Consider the following 16,653-nt stretch of genomic DNA (forward strand, 5'->3'; position numbering starts at 1 on the left):
GAGGTCTTGCCCTAAAACCTGGTGGCCATGACGGGTTTTGCTGCTCGGTTTTGCTGCTCACTACCGGCTCCTCCAGCACGCAAAATCATAACCTTCGAGATCGGCTTCTGTTACTCAGAGGCAACAGTCATTCCTACTTATTCAAGTCTGCATCATCTCGTAAAAAACATTGTCTTGTTTGGATATTCCATGTAGGTTTTGCTGGAAACTTACTACCTTACTTATGCAAGGCAGTATTGTGCATTATTCACATATACAAGGGACGTTCTGAGAGTAAGTTTCGTCATTTTCTGAAAAAGAAAAAAGATATGGTACATCATGGTGAAACAAACAATCGCCATAAGAATCGAAGCCCGTTGTTGGTTTAAAGAAGGAAGTAGAGTCAGCGGAGAAGGAATGACGCATGCGCAGAGCGCCGTAGAAGAGAGAGCAGCAGGAGACTGGCGGTGCCCGAGGTAATTTGATTGCAAATCACGATGACAGACAGACGTGTACTCACAACGTGGTCGCCAATGGAAGTGTGTACTGTTATCCGGTATGAACTGGCGCGTGGGACTAGTGTGTCCGTCATTCATGAACGCCTACAGACTGTGTACGGTGAAGAGGTCATGTCTCAGGTCTTGCATTGCAGGGCGCCAAGTTTTACCAGAGGGGTTTCTTCAAACTAATTGCATGCTACGACAAATGTCTCAATGTCGGTGGCGACCATGTGAAAAACACCATGGTGTACTTATTTGTTTTTGGCAGTAAAGTTTCAGGGTGAAAATAAATGACGAAGTCTCTTTTCGGAACGCCCTTCGTAAATTAAGAAACACGCCTATTGGCATCACGTATAAATGGGCTCCTTACCTTTGAGCGCGCTGCTTCCATGCGAGATTTGTAGCAAAATTCTAGCAAGGCCACCACCATGGCCAGCACGAGTCCCCCGATAAGGATGTAAAAGCAGCCGGCGACGTTGCTCAGTGTCAACTCGTTCTGAGTGGACTCCTGCGAGCACAAACAACACAGTGAATTGCACTACAAGTGAAGGGCACAGAGAGTCGAGCAACATTTACGCGCCGTGCCAGTGACTGTGTAGAGCACCTGCTGAGAATTACCTGGCCACTTCATTGCTGAGACATAATGCTCATCGCAGGCCACGTTTAAATGGATACAACTGTAGCCTATCGCATTATTCAGGGCATCATTGTAATACTATGCGAAATCGTGTACGTGTGCCCTCCCCCTTTTTTTTTGTTAGAAGCATGCCGGAACCTGTTTTCAGCGAGTGCGTTTCACCGGCGAGTGGAGTCGAGCACACGATGGCAGTTGTTCCGTATGGCAGCGTATAGATCCACAGAGTGACACAATTTACCCACTCTCGATCTACCTCTTCTGGCTCGCTTATGTAATTCGTCTTCCAAGTTCATTGCCGCCACGTGGTGCTCTAGAAATGCAATGCTACGTGCCGCCGTCGTGTTCACGTAAACGTGGTTATGTTAGCTTCCACATATAGCAAGATACCTTTACGTGGCGGGCCCTCCTGGTCTGACTATACTTCCGAGAGTTAGATTCGGGCCACTGATTTCGTCCCACCGCATATATATATATATATATATATATATATTATATATATATATATATATAATATTGCTGTCGGGGATATACTAGAAGTGTACTCGCGCTTATTTGACCAATTGGGATATAGTCAGGTTGCTGCACAGCGACTGCGACGATTTCATGAAGAGAATGCGACAAATATAGCCTTTTTGGGAAAGTGCAGGTAGGTAATGAAAGCGAGTGAGCGTTGGATGTACGCCAGAGAGGAGACCGCGTGCTATTGTAACGTGGAACATGCGTTTTTTTTTTCAGGTTAAAAAGTGCTTGCAATGATTATTGGCTGAAAATGGCTCAGCAAAAGTACTGGAAAGTACCCAGCCTAAACCTAAAGCAGCATTATAAAAACCACTTTTCGAGGAGAATATGGTATTCAAGGGGAATAGTTGTGTATCTAATTATGTGTACATGTGATGATATATTATGTAACATCGAGACGGCACACTTGCAGTTGGTTGCTAATCGTCTTAAAGCTCACGTGAAGCTTTCTTTTTCGCTACTCGTGCCGAATCACAACCCGAACAGAGCCATAAAGCCTTTGTAGATTAACCGGTACGCATTACTGGCTGAACTTCAACTACGTAATGTGGTTTTTTTAGTACATACACATTATAGCTCACATCTCAAGGTATCTACAGATATATTGGTACAGCTATGAACCTCGTAACAAATTTGGTAAGATGTTTAGTTTTATACGGCTGCACAAAAATTCGGAAGCATTAGCCAAGGCAACGATGTCGACAAGTTCTGTTATATAACCTTGTTGCAACGCGGACCGAAACTATAGAAACATCAGAGACGTTGTGAAATTGTCGCTATTTTACAACACATTTGCTCGATTAATCCGTCTTCTCTGGAATTCATATTTAGTATATCAGATTGTGCCAGGCATGTTACAAAGCCCCAGAATGTTCGAATTGTTAGCGAGCAATTTCTCCGCGTCATTGCATCTCATAATTTTCGCAGAAGAGTTTTGGTTGAGAAGAGCTGAAGCATTGGCTTGAAATATTCCTATTGAAGACGCCCATAAGCCGCATATGTACTAAACGCAAATGAACCATACGGGGATTCCACATAAAAAAAAGTTTTTATGGCCTGCCACGGTAGCTTAGTCGCTATGGAGTTGCGGTGCTAAGCATGCGGTCGCCGGTTCGATCGCGCTGGCGGTGGCCGCATATCGATAAGCGAAAAATGCCAAAACAATCGTGCACCTAAATTTATAGGCACGTCAAAGAACTCCAAGGAGTGACAATTATTTAGGAGTCTCCGACTAAGGAGTGTCTGATGATCATATCTCAGTTCTGGTACGTAACACTCTAGAATTAACGCGCCAGAATGGTAAGGCAATCTTTATATTGGATGCCCACGCATTCATATAATCATGCGGGACATGCCCTGTGTGATATATGGGAGCACAGAGGTTTTATATGGAACTCCTTTATGTTCAGATGTGATTAATGAATAGGGGGCATACGATTTTTTTTTCAGAAGGGGCAGTGTCATCATACTGTAAAATAATAGCCCCTTTAAACAAGTAATGGCACGTATGGTTATTTCACGGCTTTGAGTGTTCCCCTGCAAGAAACTTCTAAAATGAAACATGCTCCAATTAATGTAAATATTTGACATATCCAACCAATCTTTCAGTGCTCTCGCCTAAAAAATGCCGCTGAGTGAAAGCAGCGTGAATATTTCGTGACGTAAACAACCCGCAGCCATCTACTGATACAATTCAAGAGCGTCATGATATCTGTGGCATCAGGATTGGCTGGAATTTCTTATTACGGAAATTTTAGATGAATAGCTCTTTGTAAATACGGGCCGTGGCACGTAAAAGAGTGGCTCAATAAAAAATGCTGCTTGTCGTACTCACCTTGCTGTCACCGCTTCTGCATTCACTGCGATCATACCACCATTTGTTCTCTAGGCGAGCCAAATCTCCGTTTTCTTTCATGCTGAGAACAGCGAGATTCAGCCGATCCCTGTGAACAAAAAAAGAAAAGAGCGTGTGTCGTTTTCGGGACAGTACTGAGTTTCTGAGGTATTCATCTTACTTCCTTGCTATTCAAAACAGCAGAGTTAGTAGTAGCAAAAGAAAAAAAAAATGTAAAAAGTAGATGCATAACAGCAACTGTGTGCATAATATTCGCAACAATTCTGTTTCGCGTGCACTATACGAACGCATATTCTTGCTTGTTTACAAGTGGTGGGACTATCGAAATTAGTGAAACCGCATGTTCTTGCTTGTTTACAAGTGGTGAGACTATCGAAATTAATGAAACCGCATGGGTAAACCTTCCTACTCGATTCTGCTTGATTCCTGCTTGATTCTAAGAGACCGTAGATGTCTTTATCTGTTCGTCATGTGCGAAAACTTTAGTTATTGAATGTTACAATTCTTCATTGTTTCATAATTGTAGCTTTTAAGAATAGCTGTCACCTCTCCGCTATGAGAAAGCCTTGGCTCTATGTTAACACTGAGTAATGAAGTTTGTATCTTGCCGGGTATACAAGTCAACTTGGGTGCCAAGACGTTGCGAATTGTGAGCAGGGCGACTAGCTTAAACAGTCAATATCACATATGCATGTTTTTCGGCTCATCTATAATTAATGTCACAAGCTGACTTAAACGGCAATGGCATGATTAATTCCTTGCCTATGTCTTAATAGTTTATTTATGACCCGTTCCTTCAGTACATGTTTTACTTCATTTATATCTGCAGTAGGCCAGGCTTGCGATAAAATGCAGATGATTTTTCTTACTTGTTACAAATAAATCTCTTCTGTATAGGTCTGCGAGGTCTTTTAGATCATTCTGTGGCGCCAGCGGTACTGTTGCACAGGGGTATTTTCTGACACAAGTACTGCGCGCCAATAATATCGCCATAAATAACCCGATCGGTCGTTCATCTTGGGAAGAATTAACATGTTCCTATAGGGGTGGGCAGCGCAACCCGTGAGAATTAACACCGACCATCATTTAATATCCTGATCAATGACTGATGCAAGTCGGTTTCATTACAGGATTTGTCCATAGGTGGTTGCTTGTTGCTGTCATCTTAGCCACACGCTTTTCGCACTCCGGGCACTCGATAGTGTACGTAATGCAGTACGCACTCGAAAACCTGTTGCGGATTGATTTTGAATGAATATCTGGATAGTTGTTGAGCCCTTTCGCATCCTTACATGAACAGTGAACTCTTATTGATCTGGCAACACAAAGTATGAGATTCCTCGATGAGATGCGCAGTAAGTTGTGTGACTGATGAGAAAGCAAACTAAAACGAATGTTGTGAAAAAGTTCGTTGCTAGGAGTGCAGAAAGAACTTCGGCGCGGCATGCAACTGCAGTATCCTGAGCCTGAATAGAAAAGAAAGCTGTTAGCTAGTCCATTTACCTCGGGTGCCCGAGTTAGTGTTCGAAAGTGGCTGACTTTGTTCATCTCTTAAGTCGTATAGTAATTTTCCTTCACTTTTCTTCTTAAAAAGCTGTGTTTTCTCATTCATGATGTACCTTTCCCGATTTGAGAGATTAATCCTTGCCGTACAGTTTATACCCCAAGGAAAGAAAGGAAACGTCGCGATGGCGTGGAAGTGGCAGCATTTTGCTTCACAATTCTGTTCTTATAAGATACATTCATTTGAATATCTATATATAATATACACGTGTCCGCCCCATCGATAACGCAGCTCTTTTTAGCGTCGATGTCTCTCCTGCTTATATACTTCGATAACCTTGACGTCATGCTATTGTTCACAGCGGGCGTTCTAATCTGTTCCGCATTTTGGCATTTTTGCCTGCACCCGTGCGGGTTTGTTAGAAATCGCTAAGCCCGTTTCTCTTGCCGGACGCCGAAAGAAACTATGGAAGATTAGTCAGATACAGCTTTCGCTTTAAAAAAAGAAGAAAGAAAGAAAAAGAAAACCCAGGTCGTCAAAATTATTCCGTAGTTCTCCGGTACGACTTGCTTCACAATACGTGTCTTTGTTCTGCGGTTTTGCGTGCCTTTTGGCACGAACTGAACAAATTCTAATTTAACGCCGGCGAACCTCGGAAGCCGCAATACTGATGCATCAGAATCATTCTCCGTCGGCCGGCGATGCCATAACCCTACTAGATTTATTAATGATTTATTGATTAACTTATATAGAACCGGGTAGCAGGCCATCCTCCAGCTACGAAGGAAGTGCTCACGGACCAGCGTCTTCATGGCGAGGTTTCTCCGCTTTCGCTTCAGCAAGAGGCACTGCTCTATAAAGAGTATCAGCCAATGACTACCTTGTCTAAAAGTTTGTAAGGATATTCACGAAAAGTAGCATGGATTTCTGCAAGTTGAGAGAAGCAGGTGGTCTTCTGCGAAAATTGATGGCTATGTACTATCAGTACAGGAGCAATAGTGAGCAAATGTGTTAGTGAGAGCATTATCACGCTAGGCAGGTCCATTATCGTGTTCAAAAGGTGTTGCGGGGCATCCATAACGAGGGCTGGTCGCGTATTTACGCAGTTATAGCTGTCGCCTCTGCAAATATTTTTCTTCGTCCCATATGATGATCAAAACTGACGTTTTATGAACTACCACTTACAGGTTGAACATATGCTGGTCACACGAGACATCCCGTACTTGCGCCACTTTAGACGCCCAGCGCCGTGCCAGTGCCCTCAAAACGTACGAACTATGGAGTGTGCGTAAAGCGACAGAGTGTACATTTGACGCACTACGTGCGCACAGAAAAAAAAGAATATTGCGTATGTACAAGCGCAGGTGTTCAAATAACATTTCAGAACGGGCAAGTCCTGGCAAAGCTGATTTCCTGGGAACCTAATTGCGTAGTCAGAACTTGAAGACCACATCGTGAAATGGGTGATCGCTGCGCTGCACAACAAACGCTTGCATTCCCAAGCAGCTGCGGAATGTAGGTTTCGACGTGCTACCTCCTGTCCTATGAATGCCGATCTACGCTACCTAAATGGGGTGCGGCGAGGGCTTGTATACTGCGGTGACAATTTCTATCGAACTCTTTTCTGTTCTCCTTCACCCTATTTGTGCGAGGGTGGCAATAAAAAAATGGGCTCTTTGTGGTAAACCATCCAAGGAAAATCTTTGCGGGGTAATCCAGCTCTCCGTTTATAAATAAACCTTTTATCTTGCTCTCCAGCTACTTGTCTTCTGCTTTCCAATTAAAGATAACCTAAAACGTTATAGTCGTGGACTGCTGGGCACTTCACGAATGACTTCACGAATGACTTCACGAATGACTTCACGAATGAAATTATACCGCAAGTACGCAACGGCTGAAGAGACGACAGGGTCAGAAATTATTTTACCTTGCGCGTGTGTCCCGCTCGCATACTTGGGAGGCTTTCAGTTCGTTTACATTATAACAAAACCCGGTGCCATCGAAAAAGCAGCCACACGTGAGAATCGTCTCCATACCTCAAATTAGAACCAAGCGGCGTTGCGACGCCATATCCCTTGGCATCGAGGTTCCTTCCCACCTTCATGGTGTCGCATGGGTGTCTCTCGTTGATGTAGTCGTTCTTGGTGGACTCCATGAGGAACGCGTACTTGCCCTTGGACTCACGCACGCGCCGAATGCCTTCCTCGTACGTGGACGTGAAGACGTGCTTGCGGGTGTTCATGAACTCCCACATCCGTGCGTACACGGCGATTTTGGAGCGCTGAAATAAACGCGAAGCGCGCGTTACTGCGGCAGCCGTGTTACTGCAGATTGCCATCTACTTCCCAAGCGCGCGCGTGCCACCCCCAAATATAGAGAGAAATGAGACGCCTACATGAACGCGTGGTGAGTCCATAGCCACAACATGGAGCAGGAGTTTCAGTCCGTTCGAAGGGACGGTAGAAAGGAAATGGTGGTGTAGGCAAATATACATAAAAAAAGTAAAAATAAAAGTGGTGCATGAAAACAGAGATCTTCTTGGCCAATCGCAGATTGACCTAGAGTACAACAAGAGTAATATAGTAAGAAATCTTTTTTTTTCTGATCAATAACATACTTTTTTTCTGGTAAATATTTAGGTCGAGAGAGTAGGCAGAAAAGTGCCAATAAAGAGCAGGATTTCCTTCATTTAATGACATAACAGTCCTTAGAGCTCTGCGCTGTGACGTAAGAAGAGAGAGAGAGAGAGAATGAAGAGGAAAGGCAGAGAGGTTAACCAGATATGAGTCTCTGGTTTGCTACCCTACACTGGGGATGGGGGATAGGATTTACATTACCAAGCATAGCGCGCTCACCAACATTCGTCAACAAAGTGAAAGAATGTGCAGGGTATAAACCATCATAGTTCATCGATGACAGACAGCCTTGATATTGCGACGGAGGCGAGATGTAGCCGAAGAATATATTTACAAAATATTTACAAAGATAGATGGGCAAGGGAAGGTGTCTGATCCTGTCCACGTGCAAAGGATCTCGTCGTCTTCATAGTTCTCCCAAACCTCGCGATCATCCATGTATTGACCGTTCTGTAACAATATAATAGTTATACGTATAAGACAGCAAGCTGATGCTCATAATCAATATTAACTATTTCTTCTCAGAGCAGGTGACAACCTATGGGCACGCAAAGCAATGTTTATGATTTCTATAGAGAGCCCAAGGACGGCCAAAGTTTATTTTTCTTAGGAGAGGCAAATATAACGGAAGTGGACGCCGTCTTGAATAGGAGCGTAGTAGGAGTGTGCTTTATCGTCGGTTGAGCGCAAACTGATCTTCACTAATTGGGCGCTATTATTTTGTACAGTATAATAATCGTCTATGGCTTGAAATTTCTACTTCTTCTTCATTGGAATGAGTGGAAGTCCCTAAGTTTAAATTTATGGGAGCAAATAGACGATTGCGCATGTTCTGCGTGGCTGTCCACGTTTCAGTGCACAAAGAAAAGCTCTCTACACTACGCTCAACAAGCATGGCAGCCATACCTTTGCGGAAAACACAGTTCTTGGTCTCCTGGTGGCTGGTTCCGGCCTGTATCATGCCGAGTTAATGTAAAAGCAGTAGTCTAGCTTTTAAAAGCATCGAAACCGAATTAAAAACTGTAGTAGTTGTCAGCTGCCGTTCTTGTGCATCTGCGGAGAGATTCTCTTCATGTCTTGCTTTCATTTAAAGCGAAGCTTTCTTTGCCTCTTCCTAGGAGTTTGACGTTCGTCGTCTAATACTGATGTTTATTTATTTATTTATTTATTTATTTATTTATTTATTTATTATATCCTCAAGGTACATTGTACGTTACAGAGGGGAGGGGCATAAGCAAAACAAAAATATGATAAAACTTATGGCATTACAATGCAAAACAAAACAGACACTTCAAAATAAATAGAAAGAATAAGGGAACTCAGCAGGCACATGCAAATATAAAAATCTAAACATAAACACACCATAATAGGTATCGCAACATTGACTTGTTGGGGCATAATAACTAAATTGTGTTCTCTATTGTGGTACTGAAAAGGACAGGACCTGTTATGGCCATTAAATATGGTTACAACTTATTCCATTCTTTGCATGTTTTAGGAAAAAAATAAATGTGAGTACGTGACTGTGTTACAATGAGGCACAGTGACTTTTTGGGGATGGTTCAAGCGAGAAATAAATGACGCCGGCTGAATCCGACGCGGACGCAGGGTGCTGTTGTGGTAGAAACGTTTATGAAAAAGTGTAAGACGGGATAGTTTTTTTATTTATTCATTTGAACGTAGCTTACAGGGCCCCATGGGGCATTCTGTAAGGAGGGGCTTAGGGGAAATTATATAAGCAATAGGTGGCACAAATCCATAAAGACATACAAAGAAATGGTAAACAAGCAAAGCATGCCACAACTGAGCAGTAGGGACACAATGGAAAATACGATACATGTGGGAGGGGGGGGGGGCGTTGTAGGGGGTGTTGTAGCGCTGAATAAATTAGTAACATATAAGACAAAAAGATAACATCAAAAGCCTACATATAGCCTACAATGAAAATGTGAATCGTGAAAACAAACTGAAAAGTTAATACTGGTAAAAAATTTACTACAGGAACAGGATGTGCAGATGTGAAGATCCGCGGACAACCGAACAACCCCAGATAACAATTCACTACACATTATGATTTATGACGATCAAGGGTTAGCTGGTGATATGAGCAATAAGTGACTGTCGAAATTTCACAGGGTTAGCGTCAGCGACTATGCTAACCGAAAGGCTATTCCATAGCCGTATGTCACGTGGAAGTGCCAATGAGTTAATTGCGTCAGTGTTACCATAAATGCGTGTGAAGCTCAGGTTATTGTGTAGTATATCTGACGTGTGCGATGACATTTCAATGCCTATATGATTTTGACTAAACTGATACACGTATTTATCAAATAAGCAGAAGAGGGCTATGTCGCGGCGATTGCTTAACTGTGGTAGAGAAAGAGTTTAACGTTGAGTGGTGATTATAATTTTGAAAAATTGAGCGAGCAGCTCTGTTTTGTATAGTTTCTAACACGGTAGTTAAATAGCTTAAATAAGGGAACCAGATCTAAGAGGAAAATTTGACTTGTAGGCAGACCAACGTTTGGAAAGCAAGCTAAGGAACGGGAGAAGGCAAGTATCGAAGGTTTCGGCGTAAATACCCCAATGGCCTGGCTGCTTTGGCGCACACATTAGCAATAGGGGGGGTCCAGGTGATGTTCGGAGTGAAGGTGATGCCGAGACATTAAAATGACGAGACTTCAGATAAACTGTTGCTTGCTATACTGTAGGAGAACTTAGAATTTGGGCGCTTTCTGCTAAGACAGATTACTTTGTATTTAGCTGAGTTTAAATTCATTAGCCATTTGTCCCACCAATCGGTAATTACGCTGAGATCATCTTGAAAAGTCTGGTGGTGTGTAGAACTGGTAATGGGACGATATATAATGCAATCATCGGCAAATATGCGTATGCAGGATATGTTGTTGGACAGGTCGTTAATATATATAAGATACAGTAGGGGACCAGGTACGCTCCCCTGTGGTACACCTGAGGAAACATTGGAAAGGGACGAAAATGGATTGTTAACGACAGTGAATTGCTGCCTGTTAGAAAATTTCGGAGCCATGATGGAGTCAGTCAATCCCGTTTTATTGCGAATAATTTTATAAAGTGGTGACAATGGGCTACGTTGGTCAAATGCTATTGAAAAATCAAGAAAGATGCAGCCAAGTTGTAAGTTTGAGTCCGTGGAGAAGTGCAGATATGTCGTTAATTTTAGTAGTTGCGTCTCACATGGCAAATCTCTTCTGAACCCACGCAGCTTAGTGAAAAAAAGTTATTCGATTCGAGGTGATGATAAACGTGGGGCGCGGTAATGTGTTCCATCATTTTACAATAAATGCACGTTAGTGATATGTGTTGATAGTTTCCAAGTAGGTTTATGTTGCCGTTTTTAAATATAGGTACTACTTTGGCGGTCTTCCAATAAGTAGGAATCTGACCAGTTGTTATTGACTGCTAGAAAACGTGAAATAGAATCTTGCTTGAAACAAAAATGTATTTTTTAGTATTTTCGAATTAGTGCTATCGATACCTGCTGAAGTGGATAGTTGTAGGTTATTAATTAAGCGCGCGATACCATCAATTGTCATGTCTATGCGTGTCATATACTGGTAGTCTAAATCCGTAATCTCTGGCAGATCATCTAAAACTTCCATCGTGAAAATGGATGAAAAAAAAAAACTATTGAACACTGAGTGACACTCGTTTTTTGGAAGATGAGCACCGTTATCAGTGTGCAAGGTGATGTGATTATCATGGCCGTTAGGAGACAAAATTGATTGGGGTTAGAATTTGTTGGGGTTAGATTTGAGCAACGAGGGACGTTCTTGAGAAAAATATTTATCTTTAGCAACAGAAAGCTTGGCAGTAGTTTTTTGAGCAGTTATATTCTTCCCAAGCTGACAGGTTGCACAAGCGTTTTACGGCGCTATATAAACGCATCTTCTTATTTCGGAGCTTACGAAGATTTCTGGTAAACCATGGATTATTTTTCTCTGCTGTTATATTTACTAGAGGCACGTGCTGTTCAACCAACGTACATAGTATGTATTTGAAAGTTAACCGGTTATCTTTAATAGGCCTTGTGTAGAACGAAGGAAAAAGTGTGTTGTTAAAGAAGGAATAAGGTTTTCGGTTAATTTCGGCAGGATTGCCCTTGTTGTAATCGCGTATTGTCTTTGTTGTAACTACCGCAAATTGTAAAGGAACATTAATGGTTATTTGGAGTGAATTGTAGTCAATAAAACCGTCTAAATGTGTAACCTCTCCCATAGTCTCTGGGGAGTTCTTGACAAGTAGGCCTAACAGGTTAATGTCTAGAGTCGGTTGATGAACAATCTGGGATAAATTATATTCTATGGCTAGATTGATGAGATGTGTTGAGAAGCGACATGAAGACAATTGTGAGTACGTCACTGTGTTACAATGAGGTATGGGGACTTCTTGCGGATGGTTCAAGCGATAAGAAATAAGTGACACCGGCTGAATCGAACGTGAACGCAGGATGCTGTTGTGGTAGATAAGTTTATGAAAAAGTGAAAGGACGGGATAGCTTTTTTCGAGAGGCTAACGATGGGGAGATGTAAACTATGCTCCATTTCAGTTACACTGGCCCTGCTGTGGTAGTTATGTAAAACCAATCTAGCTGAGCGATTTTGCAAGGCCTCAAGGCATTGAACTAAATTAGTAGGGTCCCCAGTGGATGCTGCAAATTAAAGCTGTAGACGAACAGAAGTGGTGTAAAAAAGCAATTTCAACGTTGAGGGCACTAAAGAGATGTTCCGGCGAAACTATCTCAGTCTACGAAAAGCTGTTGATGTTATATGTTCTATGTGTAATTTCCAAGAAAGGTTATTAGTAATGTGAACGCCAAGCTAACGATAAGAAGTTGCAGTTTGCAATGGGACATTGTTAAGATAATAAGTAGAGCAGGTCAAGTCCTTACGAGAAATTGTCATTGATTTGCACTTGTTTGTATTTAATTCCATCTTCCAAATACGACACCAGTTAGGTATGCTATCAAGATCAGTTTGAATGCCTTTAATTTCTGCATCATTAGCAAAATTACGGTACAGCACACAATCATCGGCAAACAGCCATGTATTAGACGAAACGTAAGTAGGTAAATCATTCATATATATATATATATATATATATAAAGAAGTAACCTAGGGGCCCAGCACTGATACTTGAGACACACCTGAACTAACTGGTGCCGAAGGGGAGCAGACATCGTTAGCAAAGACGAACTGAATACGAGAGGTCAAGAAAGCGCGTATTCAGGTAATTATGGCGGGATCAGTATTAAGCACACTAAGTTTATGTAATAGCAGCGAATGGCCTGCCTTGTCAAATGCTTTAGCAAAGTCCAAAAATATGCAGTGAGCTACAAAACCAATATCTAAATATGCGTGAAAATTGTTAGTGAATGACAGGAGCTGAGCATCACATGAAAAACGTTTGCGGAGCCCGTGTTGCGTGGGAGCGAAAATATTGTTGACCTCCAGAAAATTAATCAGATGTGAGAAGATAACGTGCTGCATTTTTTTTTTTTGCAGAGTACGGAGGTTAGGCACACTGGCCTGTAATTGTTGGGATTTTGAGTTTCCCTGGACTTGTGGATCGCAATTACTTTGCTTGTCTTCCAGTCGGTGGAATGGGTTCAAGAATGATACGATTGCGAAAAAAATACATTCAAGAATGATGGAACGGTATCCAACCGTTTTACGCAAGAACTTAGTATTTATTTGGTCAACACCATAACAAAGACTTTGGTTTTAAATGTTGGATGAGTTCCTCTATTCCCGTCGCACTGAATGCAATAGGATCCATTAGATAATAGTGATAATGACATAGCAAGGAAGTTTACCGCTGAAGACTGATGATGTAAAACAATTAACAAACGAATCATTTACCATGCTGGTGCAGACGTTGCTGTCCACAGAATCCCCAGATGATGTTCTTAGCAATATTTTTTCACTATTTACTCTTACAATATTCCAGAAACGCTTAGGATTGGATTTCAGTAAACTTTGTTGTCGGCAGAAAGATTGCCGAGGAAGTGACTACGTTCATAAGGCGCGGGAGGGCAGTTCTGCAGGACAACCACGACTACACCAAAGAACTGCGTAGCAAAGAAAAAAAAATGCGTATGCTTTTCATGCGTATTCTGACAGCGCCTCGGTGCCCACTATATATATATATATATATATATATATATATATATAATCTATATATATATATATATATATATATATATATATATATATATATATAGGCCGCCAATGGTAACTGACCCTTCCAACGTTAAACACCCGAACCCTCTCGAGTGAGGCAAGCTGAGCAGGACTATTCGAAGAAGTAATAGACATTGTTTGGGACATTATCGGCCTTAGTGAGATTAGAAGACCTGGTGAGGCTTACACATTGCTGAATAACGGCCATGTCCTGTGCCATAGAGGTCTTCTGGATAAGAAGCAATACGGGGTAGGATTCCTAATCCATCAAGACCTAGCGGGCAACATTGACGAATTCTACAGCATCAACGAGAGGGTAGCAGTAGTCGTAATCAAACTCAATAAAATGTATAGATTAAAGATAGTACAAACATACGCTCCAACATCCACTCACGACGATGAGGAAGTTGATCAGTTTTAAGAAGATGTTGAATTAGCTATGAGAAAAGTGCAAATGCGGTATACAATAGTAATGCGGGACTTCAGTGCAAATGTGGGGAAAAAGCAGGCGGGTGAACAGGCAGTTGGCAACTACATTGTCGATTCTAGAAACGCTATAGGTGCGGTGCTGGTAGAATTCGCACAAAGGAATAAGCTGATAATAATGAACCCTTTCTTCAAGAAACGTAGCAACAGAAAATGGACCTGGAAAAGCCCTAATAGTGAAACAAGAAATGACATTGATTTCATACTTTCTGCCGATGTCAGCATAGTGCAGGATGTTCAAGTAATAGGTAGCGTAAAATGTAGTGATCATAGGTTAGCGAGGGCCAGGATCCACCTCAATTTAAACAGAGAAAGAGTAAAATTGGTCAAGGAAAAACAGGTCATCTTAGAGGCAGTAAGGGTAAAAGCAGAAAAATTTAGGCGGGTACTTGATAACAAATATGCAGCCTTAGAACAGAGAGATTATGATGATGACATAGAGGCAATGAATGAAACCGTAACGAGGATGACTTCAGATGCAGCAATCGAAGTGGGAGGCAAGGCACCAAGGCAACAAGTAGGCAAGCTCTTGCAAGTAACAAAGGACCTAATAAAGAAACGACAAAGAATGAAAGTGTCCAACTCAAGAGATAATGTAGAACTCTTGGAACCGTCCAAACTGATCAACAAGGCGAAAATAAGTGATATTCGAAACTATAACGTGAGAAAGACTGAAGAAGCCGTAAAAAATAAAAGCAGCCTAAAATCAGTGAAAAGGAAACTTGGCATAGGACAAACCAAGATGCATGCACTAAAAGATAAGCAGGGTAATATCATCAGCAATCTCGAAGATATAGTAAAAGCAGCGAAAGAATTCTATAGTGACCTTTACAGTACCCAGACGACTCAGGAGCACTCTATCCAAACAATAATGAACAGTATACAGAAATTCCTCCTATAGCTAGCGATGAGGTCATAAAGGCCTTGCAAGGCATGAAACGGGGAAAAGCGGTAGGAGAGGATGGAATAACAGTCGATTTGATCAAAGATGGGGGAGACATATTGCTGGGAAAACTGGCGGTTCTCTATACGAAGTGTCGATCGACTGCAATGGTCCCAGAAAACTGGAAGAATGCAAACATTATTCTAATCCACAAAAAGGGCGTCGTTAAAGAACTAAAAATTATAGGCCCATTAGCTTACTCCCAGTATTATATAAAATATTTACCAAAATAATCTCCAATAGAATAAGGACAACACTGGAATTTAGTCAACTAAGGGAGCAGGCTGGCTTCAGGAAAGGTTACTCTACGATGGATCACATCCATGTCATTGACCAGCTTTTGAGAAATTCGCAGAGTACAATAAACCTCTTTATATGGCTTTCATAGATTACGCAAAAGCATTTGATTCAGTAGAAATACCAGCAGTCATAGAAGCATTGCATAATCAAGGAGTACAGACGGCTTACGTAAATACGCTAGAAAATATCTACAGAGATTCCACAGCCACCTTAATTCTACGCAAGAAAAGTAGGAAGATACCTATAAAGAAAGGGGTCAGACAAGGAGATACAATCTCTCCAATGCTATTCACTGCGTGCTTAGAAGTATTCAAGCTATTAAACTGGGAAGGCTTAGAGTAAAGATCGACGGCGAATATCTCAGCAACCTTCGGTTTGCCGATGACATTGTTCTGTTCAGCAACAATGCAGACGAGTTGTAACAAGTGATTGAGGACCTTAACAGGGAGAGTGTAAGAGTGGGACTGAATTTTACTATGGAGAAGACAAAGATAATGATAAATAACCTGGCAAGGGAACAAGAGTTCAAGATCGCAAGTCAGCCTCTAGAGTCTGTGGAGGAGTACGTTTACCTAGGTCAACTAATCACAAGGAACACGGACCATGAGAAGGAAATTGACAGAAGAATAAAAATGGGTTGGATCGCATACGGCAGACATTGCCAGCTCCTGCATGTGAGCTTACCCTTATCATTGAAAAGGAAAGTATACAATCAGAGCATTTTACCGGTGCTGACATACGGCGCAGAGACTTGGAGGCTGACAAAGCTTGAGAACAAGTTAAGGACCGCGCAAAGAGCGATGGAACGAATAATGCTAGGCATAACTTTAAGAGACAGAAAGAGAGCGGTTTTGATCAGAGAGCAAACGGGCATAGATGATATTCTAATTGACATCAAGAGAAAGAACATTGTGTTTGATCTCCATGTCGTTCTTGCCCTCATATTTTCAACCTTCCCCTTGCCCTGGTGCAGAGTAGCGAACTGCATAGTCACTATGGTTAATCTTTCTGGCTTTCGCCTCTTATTTCTTTTCTCACTCTCTTGATATAATTCAAGTTCCTGCAACTCCTTA

General features: G+C 41.9%; 1 protein-coding gene across 4 annotated transcripts in view; it reads right to left on the minus strand.

The window, feature by feature from the left end:
- Nucleotides 1-16,653, minus strand: part of LOC142579191 (glutamate receptor 1-like) — a 212,172-nt gene that overhangs the window by 9,655 nt on the left and 185,864 nt on the right. For 3 of the 4 annotated variants that reach the window (XM_075689163.1, XM_075689160.1, XM_075689162.1), the window contains 4 exons: nt 7,976-8,080; nt 7,031-7,275; nt 3,470-3,578; nt 850-987 (listed from right to left, as the gene is read on the minus strand). In XM_075689163.1, the coding sequence (XP_075545278.1) occupies nt 850-987; nt 3,470-3,578; nt 7,031-7,275; nt 7,976-8,080 (597 nt within the window). The remainder of the gene's footprint in view (nt 1-849; nt 988-3,469; nt 3,579-7,030; nt 7,276-7,975; nt 8,081-16,653) is intronic. The other variant, XM_075689164.1, reaches the window with a different exon arrangement.

This window comes from Dermacentor variabilis, chromosome 4 (assembly GCF_050947875.1).
Source record: "Dermacentor variabilis isolate Ectoservices chromosome 4, ASM5094787v1, whole genome shotgun sequence".
NCBI lineage: Eukaryota > Metazoa > Arthropoda > Arachnida > Ixodida > Ixodidae > Dermacentor > Dermacentor variabilis.